The sequence below is a fragment of the Callospermophilus lateralis genome, chromosome 3, assembly GCF_048772815.1.
Source record: "Callospermophilus lateralis isolate mCalLat2 chromosome 3, mCalLat2.hap1, whole genome shotgun sequence".
In the NCBI taxonomy this organism is placed as follows: Eukaryota; Metazoa; Chordata; class Mammalia; order Rodentia; family Sciuridae; genus Callospermophilus; species Callospermophilus lateralis.
Window position 1 is genome coordinate 75,350,648 of NC_135307.1, and position 25,891 is coordinate 75,376,538.

The 25,891-nt window shown below is 46.1% G+C and overlaps 1 protein-coding gene across 2 annotated transcripts in view; it reads right to left on the bottom strand.

Annotated features, from left to right (window-relative positions):
• Positions 1-835: 835 nt before the first annotated feature.
• The window catches only part of Samd4a (sterile alpha motif domain containing 4A), a 209,572-nt gene continuing 184,516 nt past the window's right edge, over positions 836-25,891 (bottom strand). For both annotated transcript variants that reach the window (XM_076850474.2, XM_076850473.2), the window contains 5 exons: positions 23,655-23,773; positions 19,340-19,541; positions 17,914-18,040; positions 9,929-10,012; positions 836-5,206 (listed from right to left, as the gene is read on the bottom strand). In XM_076850474.2, coding sequence (XP_076706589.1) covers positions 5,178-5,206; positions 9,929-10,012; positions 17,914-18,040; positions 19,340-19,541; positions 23,655-23,773 — 561 coding nt within the window. In that variant the 3' untranslated portion in view covers positions 836-5,177. The remainder of the gene's footprint in view (positions 5,207-9,928; positions 10,013-17,913; positions 18,041-19,339; positions 19,542-23,654; positions 23,774-25,891) is intronic.

The following is a 25,891-nucleotide window of genomic DNA, read 5'->3' on the forward strand; positions in this document are numbered from 1 at the left end:
CTTGTCTTTAGAGTAAGGCGGGCAAAAAAGGGAGTCGCTTATGTGGTTATCGCTACCATGTCAAGTTGTGGCTGCCTTAGAGAAACTCTCAGGTTGCTGGGTGATGGTGGCAATGACCTTTATCTCCTATGTTTTGTTTTTACTTCTTTTTGGATTAGGGGTCTAATTACACTTGTAAACTTTGAATGCCATAGGCATTCAAAGACGTTTGAGGTTCAGAGAGAGGTTAAGTGACTGGTCTAAGATGACACAGCTAGAGAACGCTGAAGCCAGAATTCAAATCCAAGTCTCTCTCTCCTGCTGTATGCTTAACTGACACGATATTCAGAACTTATATTAATATATTATTATATATCATACTGGAATCAGAAGTTTCTTGTTTTACCGTGTGTAGGCAAAAATCCCAAGACTCCAAGGAGGCTGGTTTCCTTATGCCATGATTAAGGTGTGAAATATTTCAAAAGCAGTGAGGACCAGAGGAAGGTATCAGCAGTACTCTCTTCAAGGTTAGAGTCTGTATTTAGAAACACGTCCCTAATGTGGGCAACACTTTCACTGGCTACTCTGGGCAAAGATCAAACTTCATACATTTCTATACCCCTGTCCCCATCTGTTTGTTAAGAAAGTAGCTCGCGGTTGAAGATGTAGTTTGTGCAGCCTGGGCAGGTGAGAATAGTTAATGGGGATGTCATGCTTGCTCTTCCTTGCTGGATTATTTCTAAGACTCAGTTCTTGTTTTCTAATCGATCATGTTGACAAAAAGAAAATACACACACACCAGTGTTACAAAACCTTGTATTAATCATTTCCCTTCACTTTCAATATAACGTTGATATGAAATATAGCCATGATTCTTAGTTACATGGGAGGAAATGAGTAATAAATATATTGTAGCAAGTTTAAACCACAAGGGTGTTTCACTGGTAACAACATTTGAAAACTGTACACTTGCAAAGAAAGCATGTTCAAACATTAGTATATCTGTATATCAGTAAAGCTTTTACATGTAACAAACATGCTCTTTCCATATATGACAAAATTTAAAAAATATGCATTGCTTGGCAACATGAGCTAGGCAAAAATATTTCTTTGTTCACTAATTTTATACAGGAAAACAGGACGCAAGGCATGCATGTACAATACGGATGCCTTCATGGGCATGCAACAGAAGAGAGCTTTTTAAAAGTCAGTTTACATTAGGCATAAATACATGAGGGTTATATATTAATAAGGGAGGAAGTTTCTGTTTGACATTATGAACATTCCTGTTTTCTTCCTATTCCTCCCAGAGGAATACACATTCACCTTTAAGTAAAGATAAAGGAATTACAAAAAAATAAAACTCACTTTGCAAACATCTCTGATGACTTGTAAAAAAGAAAGAAAAAGAAACAACATTAGTGTTATCACAGCTCCATGTGCAAATGATCCTTCTGCAGGTTCTGCTTGTAACAGGCACACCCGAGTGCCTTGGTCAGGCTGCTTCCCCGCACCCAGGCTGCAGAGGACTGTTGAGGTCATCTCCAGAGGGGCACCGCCTGGGGCCTGCTTTGCCTCCCCACGCTGCCCTCCTGGGTTGCAGGCCCATGCATGGGGCCCCAGGCTCAGCTCTCAGCCCGGGCTCTGGGGATACACATCTACAAACCTTGCACTGGCAGTTGCTACAAGAGGTGCAGAAGGACAAAAGACCCGGAGGAGGCTCCCATTCTGTAAAAGGCAGCCAGTGACACCTCAAAAGAAAATCTCAGTTTCCCTCAGTGTCTCTTCAGAATGAATGGGAGTGGCGGGGGTGGGGGGTAGGGGGTAGGGGGGTGGCAGCTGCAGCTCCAATCCTGAGTATCAGAAAGGAACCCTCCATACCCAGGGTTTGAGAGCTTGGTACACAACAGCTGTCCCCGGCAGGCAGACCCAGTGGCATCTATTTTGCTGGCTGGCTCTTGTTTAAAAAGTGAAAATTCAACAAAAGCATGTGAAAAAACATATCAGCAGCAATGTTTCATGTCGTGGACACAGTTCATGTGTTTCTTCCTACTGTTTCTGGTAAGAAACCTCTATGAATAAAAAGCACCAATAAAACATCATACATGATGACAATATGGTAGAACACCACTGTCCCTGGGACAGTGTCGAGATGCCAAGGTGACACACTGCTTAACTCAGAACAAGGGGGAGGGGGGACCCACGTAGTGAAATAGATTTTACTCTTGAGATTTTTTTTTAAATCGTTTTCTATTTACTTAATATAAAACAGTTGCATTTGGGGATCAATGGGTAAATACAAAAAAAAGGCACTGCCGCTTTATTACTAAATATCCGACTTCACAGCCTTATGCATGCAACTGTTTCTTTTATAAATAAAATTCTTTTGCTTTAGGATTTTTAAATTGAGCTGTATACCTGCAGTCAACACAGGACTCAAAACAAGATGGGGACAGGCTCCTAAAATTCATCAGAACACTCAACTTAAAAAAACAAAACAAAACAAAACACTAATAGAGCAAAACACAACTAAGTAAATCTATACACAGTCAATGAAAAATAAGCTTTTCTTTTCTTAAAAAAAGAATTATGTTGTTATTAATAACAGACTTTATCATGGTTACCAGCCATAGCAAGTTAATAAGTAACATATCCAAAATAATATCTCTAATAATCGGATAACCATTGTTTCTATATTCAGTGAAGGAATAAATAGAAATTCAGATTTGCAAATACTTTTAAGGTCTTCTTCCTTTTAAAGGATTCATGCTAATGTGATTGTGTTCACAATCTGTTTTCTGATAACACGAGTCTTTATGGATACGTGTGTTTTGCAGCAGATCCGAACGCCTTCTCCTTTCTCTACAAGACATGTAATACCCTTGTTTTCTCTCCTCTGTATTAACTTTCTCATCAGCATCCCCCAAACACATCCTCAAACCCTCTTGGCCTTACCTTTGGCCTTCATCATTTTGACATATTCTTCCTGCCTTACATGTGATCGTCCATCCCAGCACATTCCCCAACATTATGCTTGTTTAGAAAAGGGATGTGAGGGATGAATGTTAATGGCACTTGGTTAAAAAAAAGAAAAAAAAAATGCTGCTTCTTTCTGCACATGGATTTGCATCTTTAGAATTTAGTCACCCCAAGGAGAGGTCTAAATGTTTTTCTTCTCTTTCTCTCTTTCCCTCTCTTTCTCTTTCCCTCTCTCTCTCTTTTAAATGCACAGCATGAAATTATGGATTCAAGCTTTCTGGGCTTACTAAAGGCTCTGGTTAAGGTACTCAAAGCCTTTTGCATTGCAAAGAGGTTTCAAAAACCTGACCACAGCATCCTGGCTGGGCTGGGTGTACATTTTAACCTTGATGGTAAAAGAAAGTTGTTTGGATTTTATTAAGCCCTTTTAAATCTGTGTAATTCATTTACTTAAAAAAATAACCATAAGTGAGTGCAATAATTTTCATTATATGATCTAATTAATTGTGACTCTGACTTCACTTAAAAAAAAAAAAAAAGAGGCATCATTCTCACTCATTTAATAAACAGGCCTTATACCCTTTCTCCCTGATCTTGCCTCTAGCTGAGCATTTATACCGCCATCTACACAACCCAATTTTCCAGTGCAGAGCACAATTCCCTTTTGATTTCCACTAATACCTTCCACGGCATCAAATTCCAAAACACACTCTTTCTTGCCCTTAAGAAATAGAGCTATTACTTTGTGGTACCATAGTTTGTTAATCTCTCACCATGCAATGAGCGTTTCTCCCCCCCTCCCTTCTGTGTGGATGGATAAATCAGCTAACTATACAGCACATCTGACTCACTGTGGGATAGAACCTTCCTTCCCACTTCTGCTTTTACTGCCACCCTGGGAAGGTGGGGCTGGACTGCGTGAGCCCAGTGCCTCCTACTTGTTCTGACACTTGCCAACTGACCCTCCATGCACTGTTGCTGGGCCTTTCTCTCTTCTTCCTCAGCAGGGATTTGACTGAGCCCCTGCGGCTCAGGTTCCTCTAGGAAACCCCGCTGCACATGTTTTGATCTCATTTTCTGGATATTAGACCTCTTGTAAGGGAAAAGCATCACCCTCCACCATGGAACTGGGACCCACCTGTGTGTCTGTGGAGCCAGGTCAGCAGGGCTAAGATGAAGCCCCATGGGGAGGGTGGGAAGGAAGCTAGGTCTTTAGATGAGAAGCAAATCCAGCCCAGAAAGAGGCCGCAAGGTTTGTTTAGAAATTCTGGGTGACCTGTGAGCAAATCTGTAACTGATCACATGCTGCCACTGTCCTTGTGTCCTTTCCTAGTGCTGTGTACATTCCGGCCACATCCTCATCCTTCAAATCCACCCACAGGCTCCTCCCACCTAATGGTGAAAGATAGCAAAACTCAGGCCTACGTGACTGTATCCATCTTCCCAAGAAGCAGAGCTCGGCAGCCATTTCAAAAGACAACCCTGCTGCTATTATAAAAATAGAAGAAAAAAAAAATGAATCCATAACAACAATAAATCCTTTTACAAAAACCATAGTATGAAGAGAAGTTCTACCCAAACTCTTTACACATTATGTACCCTTTAAAATTCTTATGTAAACAATACACAAATCAAAGTTTATCTGAAATTTTGCTGGAGGGGATTTCTTCCTTCTTGCCCCTGTTGCCATTTGACCTTCTCCTGTGGCTGTTTCAAGCGGGGCCTCAGGGAACCCAATCAGGGGAAACAGAAACAGGCGAGCCGCCATCTTGCTTTGGTCGCATGGGTCCACCATCTCCTTCTGTAGCCTGACTGGGAAGCCAGGCTCTCTAAGAGGGCTCCCCAGGCGAGGGCTTCTGCCTCCCTCTTGTGTCTCTCAATTCTCTTTCCCAGCAGCCATCCCCATCCCCTTCCATCCAGGAAGCCATTCACATCCCTCCACCCCTTCCCCCCCGAGTCCCACCATTTCCCTAGAGACTCCTCTCACCGGGCACACCAAACCATCCCATGACAGAAACAAATGACAACATAACCAATCCCAGGTCTACTGATATGTTTACAAGGATGACCTACGCTCTCACAAAATCAAAATGGGCGAGGGACCAGGGGAAATGGGCTGCAAAGTATCTTGGAGGATTCTATGCAACCATGAAGATGGCTGACACTGGACCCGCAGCAGTCGATTTCACGGCCAGCGCGGTCACTCTCATCTTCAGCTTCTAGATTGTGGAGGTCCGGTCAACCCCGTCTGGGAAAGAAGCAAAGGGTCTAGGTGAGCGAAATAGTTCTGTGTTGGCTCAGTCGCACCAGTGCCACGTGTGTTGGGTCTCCCAGTCTCTGAGAACAGATAAGGGCTTCATCATTCATTGGCAAATTCCACTCAACATCTGGGGGATAGTTTTTGTGTTTTTTTGCCAGGAGCCACATTGAGCCTGGGAGCCAAGATGAAAAGATCCAATCCCTGCCTCTCTCAGGTACTCACATTCTAGGCAAGACACAGACATGAAGAAAGACCATGGTATTAGGAGTGAAAGGACTTGGTATAAAGGACTATGTACCCAGACAGCATGAACATGGAAGAACAATGTTTAAGTTGGCCTTGGAAGTCAAGGACTGTTTCATAGAGATACAAAATGACTTTCATAGATGATGCTGGTAGAAGTGTGTGCCTGATAAGGAGGATGCAGGAGAGGACAATGTGGAAAGGCCCTTGACACATACAGAGGTATGAATGATGGGTCGTGGGGCTATGGGGCTAGGGAACGGGTTAGAGGTTTAGGATGAAGGATGAGAGGCTGAGTGGCAGAAAATAGGTCAGAAACACCAGGCAGGGGCTGTAGTAGACAAGTCAATGGACCTGCATAGCTCCTGTCCCTTTCTTTGGAAGCATCTCCCTCTCTCACCAAGTCCTTGATGAAAGTCTGAGAACAAGCAGTTGTGGCTCCGTCCTCTACCACAGCTGAGCGGGATGGATCTGCTTAAACTGATCCAAACTCTCTGTTTCAAGAATCTGGTCAAAGGCAGAAACACCAGAGGAGGATGTTGTGGGCACTTGGAGCTGAAAAAACCTGTAAAATTGTGAGGGGCAAGGCCATCCAGGACTTGCCACGTCTGCGTTTTAGAGGACTGCGGAACCCAGGTGCAAAGCAGGGGACATGCACGTCGGAGATGAGAAGCCATGAGACCGACCGACAGCAGGGGCTGCGATGGCTGCCCAGTCTCTTTTCAGTCGTCTGCTTACATCGGGTTCTAGGAGTCTCCAGAAGCAGACCCTCGGGGTCTGTGTACCATGAGCAGGAGCTTAGTCACAGCAGTTGAGGAATTTTAAGCAACAGTATAAGAAGCTCTGATTTTAGAATAGCTTCTCTGGCAGCTGTGACTGATGGTCTGAACCAAAGGACAAGACCAGTGGTTGGAAGCCGGTTTAGAGGGCCCAACATTGGTTCATGTTGGATGGAGCTGACTAGGGGCTTATCCAGTGAGGAGAGTCCATATGAGAGTCCATATTGACTGTGTGTGGGGCTGACAAGTCTCAAGACTCGGGTAAGTGGAGAAGATAAGAAGGAAGAGCAAGGTAAACCCCAGAAAATCAGAGTGGACCATGTCTTCTTCTCCATGCATGATTCACTGCAGATTCAGCTGGGAGGAGCCTTGCTTTTGTAGTGGTGGGCAGGCCTGCCCAGCGTCCTCTGCAGGAGGACAGTGGCCAGGCTTGGCATTACATCTTACTGATTATCTCAGACCACTGACCAGGAGTGAGCCCAACAGAGCTTGAAGAAAGCCTCAAGGACTCACAGACCAAGGTGGCAGGGGCAACCTCTCCATTCTGTTGGAGGGGCCTCAGGTGAGAAAAGATGGAAAAGGAAGGCCAAAGAGAAGAGTGGCTTAGATTGGCAGCAGGAGGGCAGCAACTCCTGGAGGAGACCATGGAGACCAGAGATGTCAGCATGAAAGGATGGGCCCCTGAGGCCCATGGACCCGTCATGCTAGAGTGGCCTTTCTGGGATATGGGGTCCCAGGAACCTGACACCCTCCTTCTCTATTCCTGAGTCACAAGTAGGGGGCACCTCTTTTATTCTGCTTTCCTCTCCCTTGTCACTTGTCTTCCACAGTGAAATGACTTCATTTGTTGGCATTCTGTCCCCATCAAAGTCATCTCCCCTGGCACCTGGCAGGGGCCAGCCAGCAGAGGGATGCTGTCATAGTGGGAGGACACATTGCCAGTGTGCCCAGCTAGGCCACCCTGAACTTAATTTGCATCCTCTGCTCAGGAAACTGCTTACAAGGCTTCCCACCAGAGGAGATTGATTGGGGAAAAAACACAGCAATAAAAAAGTTTAGGAGATTAACAAGATGAAAACATTAGCAAAAACTCATCAGTTTAGAGAGGTATTCTGTAAAAATGGAAGTATGGAAAGGAAAGGATTTCCTAAAAAAGGAAATCTTTTCAATGAAAACCTCCCTTTAAGAAAAGACCATTCGGGGTTGGGGATGTGGCTCAAGCGGTAGTGCGCTCGCCTGGCATGTGTTCCGCCGGGGTTCGATCCTCAGCACCACATACAGACAAAGATGTTGTGTCTGCTGAAAACTAAAAATAAATATAAAAAAAACTCTCTCTCCAAAAAAAAAAAAAAAAAAAAAAAAACATTTGGGGCTGGGTACAGTGCCATGCCTGTAATCTTAGCGACTCAGGAGGCTGAGGTAGGAGGATCATGAGTTTGAGGCCAGCTTCAGCATGTTAGAGAGGTCCTAAGCAACCCAGCAAGGCCTTATCTCAAAATAACAAGTAAAAGTGCTGGGGTTGTAGCTCAGAGGTAAGTGCCCTTGGTTCTAATCCCCAGTACCCAAAAAAAAAAAAAAAAAAAAAAAGAATTTGGCATTCTTGCTACCAATGATGTCAGTATCTAGTAGTTTGATAAGAACTTCCAAAAATGCAGGTATTTGAGATACATCCAATTCTAGGGAAAAGGTCAGTTCTCTTTGCTAACTCAAAGGCATTAAAAGATGGAGCCGGGCTCCTCACCTGTCAGCCATGTGGGGCAGGAGAGCAATGGGCTGATCCTGCCTGACCACCCAGGGTCTGGAGGCTTCCCAGTGGAGAGCTCCAGTGGGGCCCTGCTTGGCAGACTTGCTCACCATTGGCTGTCCTAACTCTGGCCTCATGGATGCCCTCACTACTTCCTTTAAAATAAAACAAACGAACAAACAAACTCCCCCAAAAAAATCCTTAAAAAAAAATCTGAGTTAATTTGCATATTGTAAATTCCATCCTTTTAAAGGTTCCTTTCCCTTGGTTTTTAGTATAGTCACAAAGTTATGTGACCATCACCACTATCTAATTCCCATTACCCCCAAAGGATCTGGTACCCATTAGCAGTGGCTCTCAAATTCCCACTTCCCCACAGCTGATGGCAACTCTCTTCTCTCGGTCCCCAGGTAGCAGCCTATCCAGGACATTTCATATATATGGAGTCATATAGTCAGTGGCCTTCCTTCATCCAGGTCTGGGTTGTTGCACCCAGTGTCATGTTTTCGAGGTCCATCCTTGCCATGGCATGAATCAGTACTTCTTTCCATTGTATTGGCCCAGATTCATCTGTTGATGAACTTTGGTGATTTTTCATTACTCACTAGGGGCTGCTGACTCCTTAGTAAGGCAGAGAGAAGCTGATGGCACCTCCAACGGGGGGTACTAGGGATGACCCCATGAGGCTTTGAAACTTCTAGGATCTGAGTAGACATGGAGAGAGCAGTGATTTGCAAAGAGGGTTCCATGGAACTCGAGAGGAGGTCACAGAAGGAGTTGGGCCCTTTTCACCACCTGTTTTGTCTGAAGCCCTGCGAGGTCACAGCGGTCCCAATACCAAGGTCAGGTGGGTGTAGTCCCAGTCCTCCATTTTGCTCCACGCAGAGCATTTGTCTGTTTTACATTTGGTGTCAAGATAAGAGTGGGTTTGCAGAGACTAAAAGTCTAAACCCCTGCTCTGGAGGACAAAGCTTTCTGGAGCAGTAGCTAATAGCAGCCTCTGGGCCTACTGCAGCTAGGGGACAACCACGGAGCCTCGAGGTGTGTGGACACCCATCTCTGGGGTGAGGTAAGCATATCCAGGCTGCACAAGGCTACGGGGAAGTCCCATGGGTGGCCTTTCAGCATCTCTGTGACCTAGAGACTCTCAGGAGGGTGGCAGCAGGGGGTGGACATTTCCTCTCCTTGGCCTGCCAGCAATCCACAAATATGCAGATCCAGAGAAAGGTGCCTGCTTGGAGGGTGCCAGGGCCTCCCGGACAGCTAGGAGGGGGCAGGCTGCAGGCCAAACCCACGGGGAAGTACCGCTGCCTCGGGGAGCGCCTCATGGTACCAGTCCTGCACCCTGCAGCCTATGCTTCCATCTCGGCTGTGGACACGCAGGCGCACCCAAGCCATCCCTGTCACTCGGTGAAGGACAGCTCAGATTGCTTGGAGTTCCAGGAGTCATGCAAGCCCTTTGCAACTGGGGGATATAAAAGCAAGCAGGGATCTTTGTTTCAAAACTTCTATTTTTAGAGCACGTTGGGATATGCTTGGCCCAGACTGGGGGATCCAGTGCCGAGAAGGAAAGCATCCAGTGCTGTGGGGGATGTTCCTGCTAGAAGCCACGTCGTGTGTGCCTGACTCCTCCCTGAGTCTGGCTGGGACAACTGTTGCGATGGGTTCCAATGTGTCCTGGGGGAGGAGCCTCTGGGGGCTGGCTTTGGTCTATTTGGTTTCCAGGGCCCTGACTCACCTCGCAGGAAGGGAGGGGAGCAGAGCATGGTAGGCCACGTGGCAGGTGCGGCCAGATGAGGGTCCAATAGCATGTCAAGGCTGCTTTCTCCCCATTTCCTGCCAACCCTCCTTGTCCCTTCCCAGAGCTGCTGCCAGAGTGCAGATGGCAGGTGGTCACAATCATCCCGGTACACAGTGAGGAGGACAGGAAGGAAGGACACTCACCTCCCAGGGCATGCTCGGTCATACTGAGGCACAAGGACTCCAGCCTGTTGTTGATGTCAGGTTCAGTCACAGGAAGCTGGAATTCTGCAAGGACAAAGGGTTATGTTGGTTACGGGGGACATTAAGGACAAGGAGAAAGTATGCATGATGCCACATGCCAGGAGGAGAGTCTGGTGTGCCTCCCAGGGAGGACTTGGGGACCTTCCTGGCCAACACGAAGGGCAAGTTACATTCGGGTTCCACCAACCTCTGAGCTGTTAGACACAGAGGCCACTGTGGACACAGGCAGCTGGAAGAAGACTGGTGGCTAAAAATAGCTGGTCAGAGTCATAGTCTATCACTCCTCTCAGACCCCTCCAGCAGCTTCCTATCAGAGTAAGAGCCAAACTCTGGCTATGGCCTGCAAGGCCCCACATGATCTAGTCTCTAGTTACCTCCCTGTCCTCATAAACTCTCCCCTTCCTTTTGCTCTATCCCAATCTCTTTCGACCCCAGGGCCTTTGCACTGTATTCCCTCTGCCTGGAATCCCAGTTCACAGATCCTCATGGCTCATTCTCTCCCTGCCTTCATAGCTTGGGCTCAGAAGGGACTTTATCAAGAGACAGAGAACCTTCCTCTGCCACACTACCCATTTTCTCCTGCTTTTTCTTCTTTGTAGCCTCCACCAACCTCAGACATATTATGGATTTTCCTTTTGCCTTCCCCAGTTGAATGCTTGGGTCATCAGAGCAGGACTTAGCCCTTCCCCCTGCTTTCTTTGGAGGACCAGAGTAGGAGCCTTACCCCCAACCTTATGAGTACCGTTTCTGAGTGCCAGGTGCTTCTGAGATGCCAGCTCCTTCATCTGCCCAACAAAGCCCAGTTCCCAAGTGAGCCTCTGGACAAGTGAGCTGGGACAGGACCCGTGTCCGACTCCAGAGTCAATGCCCTCCTGCCTGCCACAGTGACTATGGGTGGCTGTCACCATACTCAGCCTCCAATATACTTTAGCAGGAAGGGCTGAGATGCCTACTCCAAGGGCACTAAGGGATCAACTCCCACTTCTCTACCATCTGGACCCTCTCCATCTCCCCAGGCTTGGAGCTTACCTCTCCCAAGTGGGAGAGCCTCCTCCTCTTTCTGGCTAGGGACCCACTGTCAGTACCTTCCTGTACTTCATCCTTCAGGGTCCTTGAGTGTCTTTAACTACCTGGGGGCATCTTGCAACAGTGATAATACTTTCCTGTCTCTCTCCATCCCTATCATACCCATCCCTGGCTTCTGCACAATTCATACATGTCTGCTGATTGGTGAAAACCATACATTAAGAAATAGAAGGATCCCAGCGACTCAGGAGGCTGAGGCAGGAGGATCGTGAGTTCAAAGCCGGCGCTTAGCAACTCGTTAGACCCTGTCTCTAAATAAAATACAAAATAGGGCTGAGGATGTGGCTCAGTGGTCGAGTGCCCCTGAGTTCAATCCCCAGTACCAAAAAAGTCCCAGAAGGGTTGTTGGCATGCGGTATGTTCCAAGTGATTAAGAAGTTTCAACATTGTCACAACTTTCCTATGTGAGCTGGGAAACTGATCCTTTTCTTGGTCCTTTAGTTCTAAAGTGGGAAAGAAAAAGCATCCTGGGGTCCAAATTTCAGGGCATTTCCCGGCTCCTTCATTTGTCCACCAGGGGGCACATGGGACCAGAGAGGGAGAAAAGGATTCCACTGAGGTTGGCGGTTTGGTGGGATAGGAAGTTCAAACCAGTGGCCAAACCAAAGTATTTGTTTTCTTTGATTAACTATATATTAAGATCTTTCGCAATTTGTGTTTCCCATTACCAGCTAATTCAGAGGCAGATGTCATTTCCGTTATTTAAAATTCTCAGAGAGGAGGCTGGCAAAATGGATCGATATGAGAAGCCCTGGGGAGCAGACCGTGTTCTGTCTGCCATGAGTTCCAGCATGGATGGGTTTGGAAGACAACTGGGCCAATTCCTGAGTGGATGGAGGCCAACTGAGCTTCCAGGGAAGTTGGGAGCCAGAAAAAAATGGCAGGAGTATCTCTTGCCCCACCCACTAGTTGCTGCGAAGAGCAGGGCTGGGGCAATTAGATAATCCCAGAGGGAAGAATATTTTTGTATTTTCATCCATTCATGTGAAAATCATATGCATGCAAAAATTAGCAGTCTTCAGGGTGTGAAATCTATAAAATAGAAACACAACTTTATATATAGCTAGTTAGCAAATAAGAAAAAAAAAAAACAAACCTTAGCAATTATAGCCATCCATATGCTCATTGTAAGATTTAGTTTACTCTCTAGCGCTCCCCTTTAAACAAACACTGTGGAGAGATTTGGATAAATAAAGATGCTCGACATTTGGAGAGGAGCGTCTCAGCTGCAGGATTTCTTGCCAACATGCAGCAAAATGCCATTTTCCAAGCCTGGGATTGAATGTTCCAAAAAGGGGGCTGAGAAATGCAGGGCTCTCTGCTCCAGCATCTCCAAACCTCCGTGGCTGCTCTTTTCAGTGGGGATTTGGTATTCTTGCTCTCTCACCCCCGGCTCTTCATGCTGATGCGCTAGGGAGCTGTGACCTCACTACTCTCAGGGTGGCTCTTAAAAATTCTAAGTCTTGGGAAAAGCCCATATGTTCACACTGCAGAGTTTCCTAATAGTGTGACTTTTTAATTGTGTATTTGATAAAAACAGATCCCTGGCTTCTTGCCATACACTCAAGACAAAGGAAGACTAGTTGGATAGATGACAACTTCCATTTCATACTAGAAACCTTCAGTGATATGTATGGCTCAAGGGACAGAACCCTCCACAAAGCCCTAGAGAGGCATTTGGGCAGTTCCTGGCCCACATTAACCACCAGGCTGCCTCTGCTATGGCTCCTGCTAAACCCGAGGGCTTCTCTTAGTTATCCAGATAAAGTCTGTGCAAATATTCTAAAATCAAAAAAACTTTGAGATCTGAAACACTCTAGTCCCAAGTACTTTGGATAAGGGACATTCAACCCATATTAGGAATTCTTTTCCTCACCATTAGAGCATTCTAGGATCTAGTGTGGATTCTTAGGGTCAAGGTCATAGAAACTTAATTGTCCCTTATCAGAAGTCCCCTGGCTTCAAGGCCCAGGGTCAAGAGGAGGCTGGAAGGGAGTAGCTCCCCCTTCTAAGAGGTGCTGCTGTGGAATCCACTTGAAGAGCATATGTGGCTTGTCCTTGGCAGACACTGGCCCTTGGGCTGAGTGTTATGTCCATGGCACCCACTGTGCAATTCTGCATTGTTCTCTTCAAGGCATTGAGGCTGAGTGTAAGAAACCAATTTATCTAGAACTTTAGAATAAGCAATAGGCTGGTTGTTTTGGGGAAAAATCTTTAGAACCCTACTTTTTTTTGCATATGGTTCTGTGCAAGGAAAGGGTGAGATTTCCAGGATGCAGCCCTGTGAGGCGGACCAATCTTCCCTTCTGATAGTTTTCCTTTGAAGCCTTCTCTGGGTCTCTCTGTACTTTTCTCATCAGTCCCCCTGGGTCAAGAAGCCTGCCTCCATGGCCTTTGAGCACTGTGCCAGAGTAACTCCAAGATCCTCTTTGACTGGATCCCAAGGGCAACTGAGTCTGGGTCAGCAGGACCAGAGCTGCTTCTAAAATAAAGGATCAGTCTCCAAATAATTCCCAAACGAATTTTCCAGATGGGAAAGTACCCGGCCTTTGCGAGGAACGTGGCATTCTCAGGAAGTCCCCCTTTTGTCAAGCTTGCATCCCCTTTGGTGAGTGTCTCAGATCTTGTCCTCCTCACTCTGGGAGGTCCAGCTTGGTGTTTCTTACTCATCCCAGAGGACAGTGAGAGGCAGTAACCCTGATAGCTCTTCTGGTCAGTCCTGGGAAACACCTGAAGCCTTTCCAGGTGGGCAGAAAGCAGAAAGTCAGCTGAGATGATCTCCAAGGGACCCTTGGATAATGTGAACCAGGAAAGAAGGAAGTGCCTTACAACAAATCCAAGCAGGGCAACTGATCCTTGAAACACAGCTGGGGGCCGGTTCTGGTCCCCAGTCTGTTTTATTCTTTGGAGATATTTTAAATCTTCCACACTAGTGGAATTACTTTTAAGTTTACAGAATCCAGTCTTCCTTAGAATGCACTGTATGCTACATGATTGCCCAAGTGGTTTAAAATAGATGCCTTGAAGACATCTCTGAACCAGCAGGAAAACACTACCTCCTAAAGCAGTTTTTCCAGTATTGAATTTTGGGTTGTTACGTGTCTTTATTTCATTTTGTGTTCACTGTTACTTCTGTTAGTGTAACAATAAGAGCTACATTCTTGTTTTCCTGATTTCCACTGTCCTGATAAGGCATTTCTTTCTTCTTTTTTTTTTCCCTTCACAATGCTGGGGATCAAACCCAGGGCTTCATGCATGCTAGGAAAGCACTGAGCTACATCCCCAGCCTCTGATATGACCCTTGTAGTTTCTGGTCCTAGCACCTAGCCACAAGCTCCCAGAAGTCTCTATAGTTAACTGGGTCAAGCTGCTTTGTGTGGAAGAGCCCATCTCTCTATGATGAGCCTTGTTGGGGCCTGGCCTAGTGGTTAGTATCTGTGGAGGCTCCTGCTCAGGATGCAGGAAAAGCTGTCTTGACAACACTGGTTTGATTGGCAAGGGCACAGGATGTATTTGGAGCAAAGGCTGAGGAGCACTGCTATTGGCAGAGACTTTCTGCAGCCTCTTTTCCCTTCAGTGAGGGATTCTGGGTCCTGGCCATGACATGCCTCATCCTTCATGGCCACATCCCAGAAGCTGCCACCTAGCATGGTGCTGAGTATGTGGGGCAGAACTTGGAGTGGCTCCATGGAGTGCTCACCAGTTTATTTGAAATTTGTAGTAGCTTTGTTCCCATGTTTTGGCCATTATTGGAAATGCTGTAGTTCATTAAGGCCTGGCTGGATGTGGGCTTATAATGCTTGAGAAAGGGATAATTTTTTTTTTTAAAAGAAACCTCAAGGGCTCCAAAGTTCTAAGTCCAGTATGCAAAGCAAATTTATTTAGAGACTTTCAGATTACTACTTTGAAGGAAAACTGAAGACAAACTGGTCTATATGATTGCCTCTGGAATATGGGACTATGGGGACAGGTAGGGGAAGGGATACTTTCCTCATAAGTCCTGTATTATTTGATTATTTAACTATGAGAACAAGAGACTTTGTGTGAAAAGGGTGAAATGATCATAAATTCATGGTTCTCCCTGAACATGGCATTGCTCTTAAACAGTGCAGGAGAAACAAAGGTCCAGCCCAGAAACCATATCAACAGACCCAAAGTGCTCAGGGATGGGACTCCTCTCAGGAAGCAGACTGTTTGGGCCTGGTCTTCCCAATTCAGATGGGGAAAGTACAGCAAGAACAAAGAGGAGGGGGGACTGGAGACTAGGCAAAATGAAGCAGGAAGGAAAGAACAGGTGAAGAAAAAATTGAGAAGGCCATAGAGCATTAAGCATTGAAGATCAGTCATCTCTGCTAGGACTCCACGAGGCTGAAGGACAGCTAGGTGGACCACTGGGATTGAGGCAGGGTAAGGTGTTCATTCAAAATTAAAGATCTGCTCATGTCCAGGATATCTTTAAATTCGTCCAGATTCTCCTCCTCCTCCTCTTCTTATTTTATTTATTTATTTATTTTTTTTGTGGTGCTTGGGAATTGAACCCTGGCCTTGTGTCTGCGAGGCAAGCACTGGTACCATGAGCTACATATGCCCAGCCTCTTTTAAAAATTTTATGTTGAGTTTGGGGTCTTGCTAAGTTGTACAGACTGGCTTTGACCTTGTGATCTTCCTGCCTCGGCCTCCTGAGGAGCTAGGATTATGGCATGTGCCACCCACCTGGCCCAGATTCAATGTTACTGAGAATGAATTATACAAAATTCTGCATGAGAACACAGCATTGGCCTAAATGACCCAGAGGGAAGGCGTTCACAACCCTCCTAAAATGCCTACAAGGGTTGTAATAGAAAAATAAAAAAGGGAGGGTGGGGAGGAGTTTTAAGCAAGAGTGAGCAAATGAGTTTTAGAAGTCAAGGAGCAATTTTTATAGCAATGTGGTTGTTGCTTCCTTTCCTGACATGCCTTTTTCTGGGGTGGATCTCTCCAACATCCTCCCAACCAGCTCACCTCTAGCCTGCTTCCCCGTTTATACATTCCTGCCTGAACCAGAACTCAAAAATCTCCCATCTCTAACAATTAGAGAAATAAAAAAAAAATACTCCAAGATTTCATCTCACTCCAGTCAGAATGGCAGCTATTAAGAATACAAATGACAATAAATGTTGGCGAGGATATGGGGGAAAAGGCACATTCATACATTTCTGGTGGGACTGCAAATTGGTGCCACCATTCTGGAAAGCAGTATGGAGATTCCTTGGAATCTGAATGGAAATAACATCTGACCCAGCTATCCCTCTCTCCTCAATTTGTAGCCAAAGGACTTTAAACAGCACACTACAGTAATGCAGCCACATGAATGTTTATAGCAGCATAATATCTAAGTTGTGGAACCAATCCAGATGCCCTTCAGTATGAATGAATAGGAAAAGTGTGGTATAGGCACACTCAGCATTAAATATTACTCAGTATTAAAAGAGAATAAAATCATGGCATTTGCAGGTACATGGATGGAGTTGGAGAATATTATACTAAGCGAAGTAAGCCAATCCCCAAAAACCAAAGGCTGAATGTTTTCTTTGATATGAGGATGCTGACTCATATTGGGGATTGGTGGGGAACATGGGAGGAATGGAGAAACTTTAGAATGGAGGGAGGGGTTGGGAGGTGGGACGGGGGAATGAAAGACGGTGGCATGAGACGGACATCATTACCCTAAGTACATATATGAAGACCCAAATGGTGTGAATATACTTTGTGTACAACCAGAGTTATGAAAATTGTGCTCTATATGTGTAATATGAATTGAATTGCATTCTGCCGTCATATATAAAAAATAAGAATAAATAATTTTTAAAAATCTCCCATGAATTCCCTATTGAGAGGGGCCAGATTCTGTGCTTTTCAGCTTATATTCAAAGTTGTCCCCCACCCCTCCATCAGGACTATAATCTACAGCTGTCTTGGTCTGCTTGCTGCTACTCTAGCCAGATCCTTCAGCCTAGCCAGGGCTTCTGGGCCCGCAGTGACACTGTACCTGTGCAGTCTTGCTCCTGGACCGCTCCTGCCTGCTATTCTGCCTGCTCTCTTTCTACCTCTTCACCCCCTGTCCCCTGAGGCTCCGCTCCATTTTCAAGAAGCTTCCTTGCCCACATGGGGCCACAGACACTTCCCTTCCTTGGAACCTCATGGGACCTGCCATGCAAAAGCGCTTCTATTGCCTAGGGTGGCGTTTTCCTACAGGAATGCCAGGGTGGGGGACATCTAGGTAGGTTTATGGATTGCTTGTCTCAGAGTCTAAGAGGTGACAGCTTACAAGGAGAAAGGGTTCAAGGAACTGTTGGATTTGTACCATTCTGGCTACCTTGTTTCAGGAGGCGTGATGATTCAGTTGAACCAGCCTGAAGTGGACCAAGTCATGTTCTTTAACCAAGTAATGGAAAAATACTTCTCAAGGCAATCCTGAACCAGTTCAATACGATGGAGTTTTCTGTTTCACTCTCACTTCATACACATACACACACACACACACACACACACACACACACACACACACACACACAGAACCCCTCCAGTGATATCTCTGGCTTAATCAATCTAGAAATATGAATAGTATCAAAAATATCCCTGTCAGATTGCAAGTGACTCTGGGGCTCCGCGTGCTGGCTCCTGGCCAAGCAGCCGCTATTCCTGCTGGCAAGGCACAGTTTAAAAAAGGAAAGACTTCCACAAGCTCAGAATGCATGGTGACAGTCGAGGCTAAGCCCTTTCCAGCTGAGTTCATGGGGCGTCTATTCTGGCATGTGTCAAGGGGGGAAGGAAGTGAGAGATCAAGGGCCCGGCCCTACCTGGCTGCTGGAACATCAGCATGTTCTGTGGAGAAGTGTGGACAGGCAGCGAGCGGGTCCTTTGGACGGAGCTGTGGGTGCGGCTGGGCATGCTGTTGCTGCCACCGGGGTTGGCGAACCAGAGGTTCTAGAGAGAAAGGCAAAGCCGGGGCATGTTAGTCTAGACACTCTGGGGAAGAGAGGGGTAGCAGAGCCCCAGGCAGAATTCAGGAGGCAAATGTCCCAGGAGAACTCTCCTAAGTTCTGGAGGAGAGCTGGCAGGCAGCCTGGCCACCTGCACATTCACAGGGAGAGGGTGTAAGTTCCATTCATTGTATTTCCCCACCACTTGCTCACTCCCAGGCCTGGCTCTAAGCTTCTGCTTAATCTGGCCACCTCTCTCCCTATCTCCAAAACTTTTTTTTTTTTTTTTTTTTTTTTTTTTTTTTTTTTTACTCCATGTGTTGCTTTTTCCTACCACTTTCCTAGGAACTGGGGGAGTTCTATAAATGTTTGCAACAAAGAGTACAGACTATTTCAGGCTTTCCTTTGATTTTTTCCTTTTGAGTTACTTACAATTTACTCCACAGTGAGTGGGAGAAAAAAAAGAACCTCTCAGCTGGCAATGCACTGGCCCAACTCAGCTTTGTGTATTTGGACAGTGATATCCCCTTGATCAGGGGGGTGGGGACAATGGTCACAAAGTGGGGATTTCTCAGACCCTGGACTGATTCTCTTTGAGAGGGAATCCACCCATCTCTCCTAGAGTGGTTTTCCTATTTTTAAGCCAATCGCTTATCCCTTAGTTTCACATGAGAACTCAGAGCCTCAGACCTGCTCGTCTCTCTCCAATCTCAGTGCCAACCTGCGGAGCCTCACAGGACTCGGGTCACGGGCAGAAAGTAAGGGCAGGGCCATGGGACAGGTGAGTTCTAGATCACACAGCAAGGACCTCTGAGCAACCTGGCCTTCACCATCTGGGAATGTGTCCACTCTCTTGCCAACAGAGCCTCTCAGAATTAATCTGTGAAATTTCCATCACAACTGGGACCATGACAAAGGAGCTGTTTGTCACACATAAAAAGGTAGAGAAAGCTCCTTAAATGTTCAGGGTCCTCTGGAACCTGGACCTGAGAGGTGACAGATCTGTTGGAGTGGGCCAAGGATCAAGGTAAAGAAGAATTAGTTGGGGCACATCTCTCTAAAGGCCCTCATCTGCAGGGTTCCTGAGGCTACAGTGTACAGGGCATCTCTAGCTGGGCCATGGGGTTGCTCTGTCTCCCAGAGAAATAACCTGAATAGTGCAGGTTGCCTGGGTGGCATGGGCTTAATCATCCCTCAGTTTAGCTCCTGGACCTCTCCCCCCACCCTGGATCATCTGGAGGGAAGTCCTGAAGTCTCCGGCTCTGAGCCTGGCCCACCTCCCTACTCCCCGGGGCAGACAAACCTGTCTTCCTTGTTTCATGATGGTAGGGTTGGCTGCGGTGTGGCGCTGGTTGGAGCTGACGAATCCACTGGTGCCCAAGAGGCCTAGGCGGGCAGAAGGGACATTCCGAGAGGGGATCTGGTACTGGCGTGGGTTCCGTCTGCCCATTCCGCCGCCCACAGAGCCAGCCGTCGGGAGGGAGTTGGACTGCCCAAAGCCGCGACTAGAACAAGGAAAAAGAACCAGGAGACTATCAATCATTCTTCAGCCTTCCTAATCCCAGGCTACCAGGGGGGCTGCTCACATTTTGATAGGTAAGAGGTCTGTGGGGGGCTCTGTGCTGGTGAGGGTCTAGGGTGATAGCACATGACCTGTCCTGGCACTCATACATCGCTCTACAAGCCTCACCGCAACCTTATAAAGTAGGTCACTATCCCTTTACAGCCAGAGGTATGGAGCTTCATTTTGTAAGGGCCACAGAACCAGCAGGGGGCAGTGCTGGAATATGAGCCGGGATGGCTGAACTAGGCACTGTTCCGCTCCTTCCAAGCAGGTCTCCTCCAATGTCTGGTGCTGTGGACAAGGGCACAGTGCCTTTCAAAAGGCCACAGTGCAAGAAAGTGGCATAACCAGCACCAAAACTCCTTCCATCATACTATGGTCCATATTCCATCTTTCTCTCTCTCTGCAGCAGACTTGAAGTTCAAGGGAGGCCTGTGAACCCTGCTGAGTTGTAAGCTCTATGAGAAAAAAGTGCCTGTGTTTCTCAATCCTTGTGATTGAGAAGTGACCGTATCAGCTTCTGCCACTAGAAATGCTGGTTGAAGGAATGAGTCTCTGCCATCATGCTTGTCCCCATGACAGAAGGGGAAGAACTCCTAGGTTGAGAGTAGGGATATGAGATGACAATGTGTCTAAGTGCCCTGGATATAGGACACCCATGTGCCATAGGCCCTCCTTGTGGTGTGGGCCTTGCAACCGAGAGGCTCCAGGCTTCTCCTTAGTCCATGCAGGAGGCTGCTCCGGCTGGGCCGGGTGAGCTCAGCGCTGAAGAACTCATTTTTTGCCACCATGCCTCAGGTTCTGGGAGGTTACACAGCAGCCAGCAGGGTTTCAAGAACCAGCACATTCTTTCCAAGAGAGTCAGCCTAAGTCGTTCTCTATGGTTCAGCAGAGATGCATTATCTCCAAAGGCCACTAGATGGAGTAGACTCGCACGTCCAGCTACACTGGGGAGTTTGTACCAAGCCTGTGAGGGGACTCCACAGACAGGCTTGACGTAGGTTAGCTGGTGGAGGAGGGGGGCCACCAAAGAGTCATTTCCTGAGCAAGAGAGCTGTGTGTGTGTGTGTGTGTGTGTGTGTGTGTGTGTGTGTGTAGGGGGAAGGGTCTTCTGAGCCTGCAGCACAACAGATCTCAGAAAATGTTTCTCTTCGCTCTAGAATTCCAAAATTTCCTAGGGATAGATGGGGCAGGGAAGAGAATTCCAGACTTGTGTGTTTCCACCTCTAGCTTTTGTGGCCAAGGGAAGTATTCTAGATTCTGGTCAGAAGTTCATCTAAATGTGGAGGACGGCGATGCTTGGGGGTTCTTGATCTCTCCCCTCCCCACCTTTTAAAAACATAAGCTCAGAATTTTTTATCTGAAAGAAGAAATTAGGGCCAGGAGAGGTGGAACTAATTTCACATGATTAGAGATCCTCTGTGGAGGTAGGACTCTCTGAGGTAAGTGACAGGTGGAAATAAGGATCAAGTTGGGTTTTTCATGTGTTTGTTTTTGTGAAAATCAGTCCTTTGGTTTCTGGAGTCAGAATTTTGGCCACCTGGTAGATGATTCAGTATTCTGCTATGATATTTTTCCTTATTTAGTGAGCATAGCTTTTTATCACTTTCCTTTTTTGTTGGATTTTAGAAAGTTATTTCATATGCAAAACATAGCAGTCAATGAATGTTGCTAAAATGATTTGTGTTTCCAGGAAGGCAAGGCTGTTCTTGAGCAATATAACAGCAGAGGATGCTGTTATGGGACAGCCACCAGAGAAATGAGGGACCTCGGGACTCCTAGAATTAGGTCTCAGCTGTTAGGGAGAGGAGATCTGAGCCCAGAACATTCTGGGAGTAGGATGTGATGATGGGGGAGAATTCGACTAAGCTGTCATTCTTCAGACCCTGCTACAGTGTCCTTAGTAGGTTATGACAAAGCCAGGGTTGCCGCTGCTGGCAAGTGAACGCTTAGGCTACTGAAGATCTCTAGGCTTAATGAAATAATCATGCTTTCTGGGGAGAGAACGAAGTGACAAAACTAAGTTTTCCTTTCTTATTCTTCTGCTCTGTGCATCTGTGCCCCTCCTTCTCTGTCTTTCTAAATCTGATTTCATTACCTTGAAATGCATGAAAAGTCTTTGATAAAATAACATTAATAAGAGGCAATTAATTTGGGATTTGTGATAATTCAAGCAGGGGCTGGGCTGCAGTTACCCTCACATTATTGGAGAAACAGGTCTTCAAAGCAAATTAATAGTATAAAAAGATCCCAGAGGAAATACTTAGGAGCTAACAAATATTTTTCCAGGGTTTTAGCGACATCCATCTACAATTGATGATTGAATTCATTCTTTCATCAAATCAAGAAAAAGAGGACCATCAGGACTCCAACCTGGCAAGCTTTGCATTATTCCAACCCAAGCAACAGCTAGTTAATACTCTGGACGGTTAAGGTTAATGCCCCTGCCCTGTCCCGAGAATCAAGGATGTGGATCAAGGACAAGAAGGGCTGGCAGAGGCAGAGGATGAGACTTTGGGGAGAAGGAACAAAGAGCCTATCTTTCACTTCGACCTCTGAAAGTTGTCTTCTTGGATCTTGCTTCCTTGGGGCCTAGAATTGCAGGCAGGGTCTGGAGCCTCCTTTCCCTTACTTGGGAGAAGATGCTGCCCTTAGAAAAAGGGAGGATGAGGAGCAGGCCTTGCGTTTCATCTGGGTCACTGGGAATCCTCAAGAGCACAGAGGTGGTCTAGCCCAACCCAGCAGGGCTTGGCAACCCCAGATGGCTTAGGGCCAGGAAGCTGGCAATAGTGTTCCTTTCTGCATATCGGCCTCAGACCATGAGAGTTGCCTGGCTCAGCAGTGGTGAAGAGCACTAATCCAGGGCTGGCGCTGTCCTGCTTGGTCCAAATCCTGAGTGCCCCTGCCTACCAACGCATATGTAAATTGGGGTTAATAATAGCAGCTCTATCTCATAGGGTTGTTGCAGGGATGAAATGTATTGATATTTTTAAGTGCTTGGATACCACTTGGCACATAGTACGTGCTAAATAAATGTTTGTTTAATAAATAACAGTGCTATATGCTGGAATGTGATAACACTTTCATTTTAAAATAAATAGTTCATGAAGACTTTTGCAAACTACAGCTGGTCTTACCTCCCTTAAATAATACAAAACAGTGATGTTTGAAGGCACACTTATGCAAATAAATGCCCCGCATTTTAACAACACAGAGCTTCTATATATACACTGAGAAATGAGATGGCTGTGCACCTAACAGAACCTGTTAGTTGCAAGGGAAGACATTATCTGTTCATATTTTTGAATGTAAATAGAATGTTGATTCTTTTTAGGATGTTTGTATTATCACTCCCCTAATTCCCAACGAGACCCCTACCATTGTTCAAGCATCAACTCACCCCCCCATTAATTTCTCTTGTAAGTTTTCATTCCAATTCACTTTTAATATGCAATTTTGGATTCCTCAACTTAAAGTCATATTAAGGGAACAGGTTCTAAAGCACAACCAGGCTTATTTTTAACTGCATCCAAGAAGCTGAAGTATTATGAAAAAAAAATCAAGAATGGTACTGCTCCACTATTAGACTGCAGCTCAGACCAAAATAGACTAGCACTTGGGCTCTTCACCCTGCCACCGACTATAATTAGCTTGTCTGCAGCTAGAAGGGAGATAAAAAAAAAATTGCATACCACTTAAGGTACTGGTAGAAGAGCCCTTTTTTGTACTCTTAGACCCCCTTTGTGGATCAAGCACCTGTGTTTTGCTGGCATTCATTAAGTCGTATCCACTCTCCCTTCCCAGGCTTGTCTAGACTAATATCATTCTAACAATGTAAATTGAGTTACAAAAGCTCACATTCAGCTCTTCTTCTGGGAATGCTCTCCCTAACAGCCTTTTCCCAGCCCCACCTGTTTAACGAATGCGATTTGTAACTCTGGAAGTCCCCACAGGGAAGGAGTGACACCCGCCATATTCCTGCCCCAGGAACAGAGGCAGCCCGTGGGACCCCGGGGAACCACCGAGTATCACAAAGAGTGAAATCCCAACATACTTTCTTTGCTGTCGATATCCTGATATGTCTAGGAGGGTTTTCCGAGGGAAAGACCGAAAGAGCTTCTGCACCTGCTGTTTCCATGACAACAATCTTTTTTTCTGCGTCTCTGTGAATGCCTGCAGAAACAAACAGGACTTTTAAATGGGTGACGCAGCCTGACATTAGAGGGAAAAACATGCAATTAATAAGAGAAAACATCAGTGTCTCTGCGGTTGCCTTTTCTTCACCTGTTTTCACCCTGGTCCAAACAACCATTTAATTTGGGAGCCACCTGTGCTGAAGATTCAAGTTATTTGGCATTGGAGGCACCTGGTAAGGTCCATGCATTAAGCTGTTGACAACCCTCATTTTTGGCTGCATTTCTGGCAGGTGGTACCACCTTCCCCTTCTGAAGTGTGGACTTGTCTCTGAACCCTACTCATTAACCAAGAATGAATTGCAAAATTGATTGTTGAATACTCCAGCTTTTGCAGGCTCCCTGCATTTTCATAATCAATGGAAATTCTAAACCACTCCAAAAATCAATCTGCTTGATGGTGTGTGGTGACCCTGGAGTGATCTGTAGAGCTTCAGAGAATGGAATAGATGTTCTGCGCTTTAGAGCTTTGCTGAGACATCTCTAGTTAAGCAGCTCTATGCCCTACAGAAAGTCCCAGGGCACCTAAACCTTGGTCATGGTTTAGGAAAATAGGTAGATAAGATGCCCTCTCAAGTCTTTCCTAGTAAAAATTAGTGTGTGTGGATGTTTGGCCTTTGGCCCCACAGTTTGTATCTGCATCATGTGTCCTTTTATATAAAGTCTTTGCACTCACCACAGTCCAGTGTCATGAGTCCCCAAAGGCAGGGCCTCTCAAATTCACACCATATTAAATCAGCCAAGGAGACTATCAAATGTAGCTTCCTAGGCCCCTTCCTACACTCCAGAACCTCACTGAATAGAGTTGGAAGGTTGTCAAGGGAGCTTGAGTTTGGAGCAAGTTCCCTGGTGATTGTGCAGGTAGAGCAGGGACACATGGTGGTCCTAGATGTCGAAGACCTTACTTAACATACACCATTCAAGTACCTGGAACTGTGGCCTAGAACGCATGTGGTGGGGAATCCACCTGACTTGATTGATCAGCAGTAACGATGACAGAGATAACACTCCCAAGTGGTTTTGTCAATAAGGCATGAAAGCCTTTAAGTAGTAATAAAATATTACTTAGAGTAATGGACTAAATGACAAGTCCCCATAAAGGAAACAGATTCCTTAAATGAAGAAAAAAAATGACAGCTTATTATTATTTTTTCCCCCCTGAGGAAGCTTAATCTTCTAAGGACCTAAAAACAGGAGAACTGTGGACAAAAGTAAAAAGATGCTATTCACATTATGGTAATGTGACAGACGGCTTGCAAACCCCTCCCTCCTGGGTGATCTTAACCAGATGCCATGGGGCATATTCACCAAGGAGGGCTACCTGACTTGAGCCCTCTGTGCTCCACTGGAGTTAGAGGAACATGGCTAGAAGGGGAGGACAGGGTTCTCTTCTATGGTGTCTTATTTGTGGGTGATGCTCACTGAGTGTCACACACACACACACACACACACACACACACACACACACGCACGCAGGCATTTCTGCTGGATTACTGAAAGGAGGGGATAAATCTGCTTTTGACCAGTTGATTCAGCCAAATGTTGAGGACACAAGATGCAGCTGTGTTGCTCAAGGTGACTTGGGGAAGAGAGTCTAGCTCAGGGGGTCAGAGAAGGGCTCTGGATGTAGATGAGCAGGGCATGAATCCCTTGCAAGTTCCTCTACCCAAGACCAAGTTCCTTCCAGCAACTGAGGGTAGTGATACCTTGCTCAAAGGGCCACTGTGAGGATGAAATGAGACAACATATGGAAAATACAGAGAATATCTCGAATGTTGCTCTTAGCAATGATTCACTACATGCTGCTCCCAGATGCTATAACCCACCCTTTGGGGTGGTCTATGCACGTTCTTCACATTTGACATTCAACAATGATCTTTAGGCTCCATCAGCAGCACAAATCAAACAACTTCAAAGTCTCGAACCTACAATACTGAGCTGGTCTGGAGCCAGCCTGAAGGACAACTGGCCTGAGCATCCAAGTGACGAAGGAGTAAGTGGCCCATTTTATAGATGTCCTTCTAAGGATTATCATTATGTACATGACATCTCTCATGGTGGCAAACAGCATCCAAAAAGATGAATTATTTACTCCTCC